Raw genomic sequence first — 6,247 nt, forward strand, 5'->3', positions numbered from 1 at the left:
TAGGGAAGGGCAATAAATGCTGGCCTTGTCAGCGATGCCAACATCCCAAAAATGAATTACAAAAATGATTTATTAAATGTCATGATAATTTAAAACAATCATAATGTTTTATTAATGATCATAATGATTTATAAAGCGTTATAAAGACCTGTAAAGTGATGTAATGATTTTAAAGCATTATAAAGGGTTATAATGATTAATAAAGTCCTGGTGCCAGGATTGCTTCACGGGCTGGGCTGCTCGCTCTCCTATGGGATTGACTGGGCTGGGTTGGGCTACTCAGTCTCCGGCTCGCTGCCTGCTCTCACAGTAACCGGGTCTCCAACTGCCGCCGTCTGGACAATTGTCTCCCGCAGCCAGGGAAAGGACACGAATGACAGCCGCCATCCTTTTGCGGGGGCCCAGGGCTGCCATCTTTTTGCCGGGTGCCCAGCGCCGCCATCTTTGTGAGGCGGCCTAGAGTAACCATCTTTCTGTGGGGCGCCAGAGCCGCCATCATTGTGCTGGGGGCCACAATATCAGGCCCAGGGAAGCCCAGGCTGCAAAGTCTCCGCATATTCTCATCATTTAATGAATTTTACAATCAGAGTGTAGGGATATTTCCCCACAATCTTCAACTGCTCTCTGAATTTAGTCTGGGTCACGGCGTAAATCCCAGTGTTTGTGCAGCAACTCAGCAGCTGCAGCATGAATCCCAGTTCCATTAAATAGTAATGTAAAAATACAGATCGATACCCCAAATCCCACATCCGGCTCCATATAGAATACACCATAAACACTGCCCATAACAGGATGAAATTGCCGGATATAACAAGCAGTAAAATGATGGATTTCCTGCGGCTCTCCATCTCTGGGTCTCTGGGACTCTCCCCACTGCTGGAACCCCGGAGTCTCCTGCGGGCTCTGCTGGCCACTAAAATATGTCTGACTGTGACAGCATTGAGCAGCAGAATCACCACAAATGGGACACACGGGGTGAGAATATAATGAAGGAACTCGATTGTTCCCCAGACCCATGAATACAGAAGATCATTTGTGACATCACAAAACCAGGGGGCGTTCCCAAGCCAATACCGATCTGTGAGCATAAAATACCAGGTGATGTCCTTTAAAGCACTAAGCGCAGTCACTGTTCCCAGAACAACAGCCGCCGTTTTCTCGGTGCAATATGTAGTTTTCAGCTTCTGGCAACAAATGGCCACAAATCGATCAAAGGTGAAAGTGACGGTGAACCAGACAGAACAGTCTGTGGCTGTGAACAGCAGGACGGCGTGGATATTACACACAGGGATGTACCACAGGAAAATAAACTGTTCCCAATAAAGAATCGAAATGTGTCTCAATATGAGGTCGAGGATAACGACCAGTAGATCTGCCGCTGCCATTGCCACCAGGTAGCGAGTGACACATATGGAGAGGCCACACTTTCCCCGAGACAGGATCACAATCGTCACTATGTTCACTGTGAGGAAGGTAAACAAACAGGGGAATTATAAATCAGGCCGAGAGCAAAAGCAGCAGTTTGATGGAATTCAGGGAGAAATCTGCAACTCATAAGCAACATTCAATGATAGAAGCTAATCATATTAACTGTGGAGCTGAATACAGGGTTTCTTGTAAAAATAACCGGGAAAACATTGTGGAATCAATAAATGAAATGGGAATAAATATAATATGAAAGCAACAAATGTTTGATCTAGGAGAGATTAAATGATCAATCTACTTTCAGCCCAGCAGACAAAACCACAGCCTGAGGTACCAGGGACACAAAGGACCAGAACCTCTCAGGAAGCCTTCATTTCCAGGGATCAGTCAGCATTTGGAGCGGTGCAATTCGCTTCTTTGCCCCTGTGTTAGGGGAGTGGGAAATCCCGCTTGGATTTCTGCTCCTGGTTAGAATACACATTCTATTTAGAATTGAAAATTAATGAAACAGCAAAATACAGAAAATGCTACTTTGGCATGTAATAATTACAGGCAATTGTATGTAGAATGGACGGGTGGAATATGATAATGCTGAGATAATAAATACAAGTGCACTGCAGTTATATAGATAACTGGGCTATCAGATATGTTTTGAAGATTGAGTTTTCTGCATTTTTCTTGAAATACACAAATTGTAGCTCATTGAATGGCAGATTTGCCAAGTAACTTTGCAAATAATGGACTTTGAATTAAAGTAAATAGTGGTGATTGGCGAGGTAATGTGCCACTAATGCATTTATCAACATTGAAATGAGACGTGTTATCCCACAGGCAAGGTGCCACCGAATGCTTTTGTAAAGTATCTGAAGACAAATAGAAGAGATTGATCCTTGTACCTTTTCAGCTGTTGTTTCCAACTTGTGCATGACATCTTTGACGAAAGGATATCAAGGTTTTTCTTAGGCTCACTACCTCACTTAGAACCAGCTGGGATTGTTTATCCTGAAGTACAGCAGGAGGTAATAAAGAATCACTCTGGGTCTCATTGACAGATCCACTGAACAGTCACTGACGGGCATGGGATCCAAATGTAAATTCGAAACAATGATTAGAAATAAATGTATTGAAATCTGGCTGAATGAACATTATTTGAGAATGTAAAGTGTCCTATTATTCCTACTTTAACCATCAGAATCAGTGCCACTAAAGTACAACTGGAGAGGTTGGAATAGGAGACTCTGACTAGAACTGAATGATTAGCAGATATTTCAGGCATTTAAAGATGTGGAAGTGATCTGCCAGGACCTGTTCCTGTGACACTGTGTAAGGAACCATACTGAGCATTAGCTGAAAACAAAAGCAAAACACTGCGGACACTGGAAATCTGAAATGAGAACAGAAAATGGTGGAAATATTCAGCGGGTCAGGCAGCATCTGTGGAGAGAGACAGAAACAGAGTTAACGTTTCAGGTTGATGACCATTCACCATTAGGTGAAAAGTCTCCTAAACCAAGACAGCATTCTTCTGATCTGTTACCAATGTTCATTGTAGGTAGCAGGTTGAAATTCGTTACATAAAGAGTCACCTCCAATAAATTTGCTGGAGTTGAATACAGAACATTTGAATCTTGGTAACATGATATCACCTTCAGAATGAATAGCTGCCAGTTGACAAAGAGATAAATACAGTTAAACATGAAGGGAAAATGTTGGTTGGTTAGCGCCTCCCATTAGCGCCTGTGGGGTGCGCTAATGGGGTGCTAAATACTTAGCGCCCGAATGCGGCTATTTCAGCGCCGCTCGCAAAATTGACCAGTCACTTTGCGCTGGTGCTAAACACTACTGCATGTTCTCCTGTGCCCGCAGATCATCATGTCATGTAGTGCCCCAGACTGGATATTGTGTCGCCACCCCTGCTTTTCCACCTGCCACTAGGAATGACAGGTAGAGGGGAACGTTTTCAAGTATTGAAGGTATTTTTGACAAGCTGGTTGAGAGGCACAGAGACGTCTGGAAGAGACTCGACGTTGACCGAAGGAGTATTGGGTTCTGAGCACCATTTTGGAGGTAAATTTTTGTTTCACCTCCATTCTGACGATGTTTACAAGCTTCGGTGGGGGCTGCAGTAACTCGGGACGTCGTCATCGTCCAGCTTCACATTCGGAGGCAGCAGAGGCGAAGAGAGAGAGTGGCAAACGTGGCCAGAAGAGGGTTGCACAGGAGACCTTACACTCCGAGGGTATTCAGGGAGCAATTCCCCTTCTATATCCATTTTTCTGAGGGGCAGTGTTTCCAATGGCTGCGCTTCAGCAAGGAGGTGGTCACTGAGCTCTGTCACCTCCTGCAACCAAAGCTCCAGCCTTAGCTCAGGGCCAGGACTCCTCTGTTGGTGGCAGTGAACGTGACAGTAGCTCTGAATTTCTAAGTCAGTGGTTCCTATTATCTCCGAGTTCAATGTTGCATCTGAGAGGTGACAAAGGCTTTGTAAAAGAGGAGATGGCAGTACATCTCTCCCCATGACCCGGGAGAAACAGCGCAAATGTGCATGTGGTTTTGTGAGTATAGTAGGCTTCCCCATGAAACAGGGCACCATCGACTGCACGCATGTGGCATTGCGGGCAACTCATGAGAATGCAGGTGTGTTCTGAAACCACAAGGGCTACCACTCTTTGAATATCCAGTTGGTCTGTAACCACAGACAGCTCATACTCGCCGTCAATTCACGCTATCTTGGCAGCAACTATGATACTTTTATCCTGCGCCAGACCGGTGTCACAAACTTCCTTCAATCACCGTGTCAACCTAATGGTTAGTTCCTCGGGGACAATGGTTATCCACTCTGCACCTGGCTGATGACAGCGCTCCGTCACCCCAACACCCCTGCCGAGCTGCAATACAATGAGAGGCATAGCGCCACCAGGAACTTCAGGGCAGACGATCGATGCCTTGAAACAACGGTTCTAGTGTCTGGACCACACAGGAGGAGCCCTGCAGTACTCTCCCGAACGAGTCTCACTCTTCATTGTGGTGTGCTGCATGCTTCATAACAGTGCAATCATGAGGAGCCAGTCATTGCCTCCAGGGATTGGTGCACCACCGGAGGAGCAGAAGGAAGAGGGAGAGGAGGAGGTAGTGGAGGATGAAGAGGAGGATCAGCAGCACTAATGTGGGAGGGAGGCGCATAATGTTGTCACTGCAAGTGCCATCCCTGAAGAGCTCATAAGACACCGATTCATACCCCTTACTGTGAAGATGGCTTCTGGGATGAAGAAGCACATCGTTGAAAGCATCCCACACCCCCTATTGCTGGGCAAAGCTCCAAAGAGTCAAATGACCAAAGATGTAAAGTTAGAATTTTAAAAATCATTTATATTACAAAAGCTGTGTCATTTAGTCAGGACAATCAGTTAGAACTAAACCCAACAATCCATGAACTAATAAAACTCGTTCTCACAACATGGAGATAAACGGCAAAACAGTAAACAATTATAATAACAACAACATCGAACTTTGCCCACAAACATTCCACCGATTTATTTACAGATTCTACTGTTGGGCCTTCGAGGGTGATCTCCATCCACTGCGCACTTTCCCCATTCCCACCCTACTGCTCCTCCTAATGTGGCCCCAGTGGCTGCAGCAATACTGGTGGAAGGCTGCTGAATGATGGATCAGAGATTGCCTTCAAGGATGTCGTCGACTATCTCTGGGCCTGGAAGGCCCGGTTGCAGACTGCACCAAATCTGTGTGGGCAGCAGCAGTCTGGGCTGGCTGTGTTGTAGGCCGTGCCAAGTGCAATGGGGAAGTGGCAGTTGTGGGAGCAGGAATGCTGTCATCCTGAGAGAGGTCAGCACCTTCCTGCTCGGCCGACACACTGACACTCCCCCGGTGCAGAACCTTAGCATCATGAGTAATCTGCTCGAGCACAGATTGCTGGCCTGCTGCGGTACTGTGTGATCCCCGGGGGACTATGGGCGACCCAGCGAGGATGGCAGCAGGCAATGCTTGCGTGATATAATTCTGAGACTGCATGAGAGCAGTCTGAGACTGAATGGCACGAGACAATGACTCAACTGCAGCACTAAGGCATTGCGTTACGTCGGCCTGTGCTGCAATGGATCGTGCCACCTCACCCATTACACGTGGGAAGGGCTTAGGTTCACCACGGTCTCTCTGCAATTCAACCATCCTCTGCAACGAGGCAAGGATGGGTTCAAGGGTTTGTGCACAGATGACAGCTGTGCTAGCGGCGGACTCCTCCATGCTCCTAGTCAGTTCATCCATGCTGTCGGGCACCCTTGCCATTGCACCCATCAGCTCAGTGTGCATGCTCAAGGCTTGGATATTCATGGCCACGGTTTCGAGTTCCTCATCCGAGTCCTGTGCAGCAGAACTCGCGCACCTACTCACCCTGAGGGGAGATGGCCTCCGAGCTTCACTAACCCCATGGCATTGCTGCAGCCCGCTGTATCCAGGAGCTTTACTCTCATCAGACCCTAACACCCTGCTCCCCTCCAGGGAAGGAGTGGCCAGTGTGTCTGATGTTTCACCCTCGGGAGACGCAGGTGGTGAGGTTCCGGCTTCCTCTTTCTCCTCGTCTGGGGCCACTGGCAGGCTGAGGGATAGGCTGGTCAGCTGGTGGTTCGCTATCTGAAAGCAGGAAGGTATTCGAGTGGCTTCAACGTGAGGGCAGGGGTGCAGGATGGGGGCAAGGACCAGTTAGTTGGATTGAAATTGTAAAAGGCTGGTGTTGTAAGGGGGAAGTGGTATGAGAGAGGAGAGAAAGCTGATGAATATACCATTGCTTTCCCAAGGGTGTCGA

At 47.4% G+C, this 6,247-nt stretch overlaps 1 protein-coding gene across 1 annotated transcript; it reads right to left on the reverse strand.

Moving 5' to 3' along the window:
• Window positions 1-309: 309 nt before the first annotated feature.
• LOC147091370 (putative G protein-coupled receptor 139) lies at window positions 310-1,457 on the reverse strand. Its single transcript, XM_085976549.1, has one exon. The coding sequence runs from the start codon at window positions 1,383-1,385 to the stop codon at window positions 564-566; it is 822 nt and encodes a 273-aa protein (XP_085832675.1). The 5' UTR covers window positions 1,386-1,457; the 3' UTR covers window positions 310-563.
• Window positions 1,458-6,247: the final 4,790 nt, after the last annotated feature.

Source organism: Somniosus microcephalus, unplaced genomic scaffold, assembly GCF_052327205.1.
Source record: "Somniosus microcephalus isolate GS21.2 unplaced genomic scaffold, FLI_Smic_1.0 unresolved_chr3, whole genome shotgun sequence".
Classification (NCBI taxonomy): domain Eukaryota; kingdom Metazoa; phylum Chordata; class Chondrichthyes; order Squaliformes; family Somniosidae; genus Somniosus; species Somniosus microcephalus.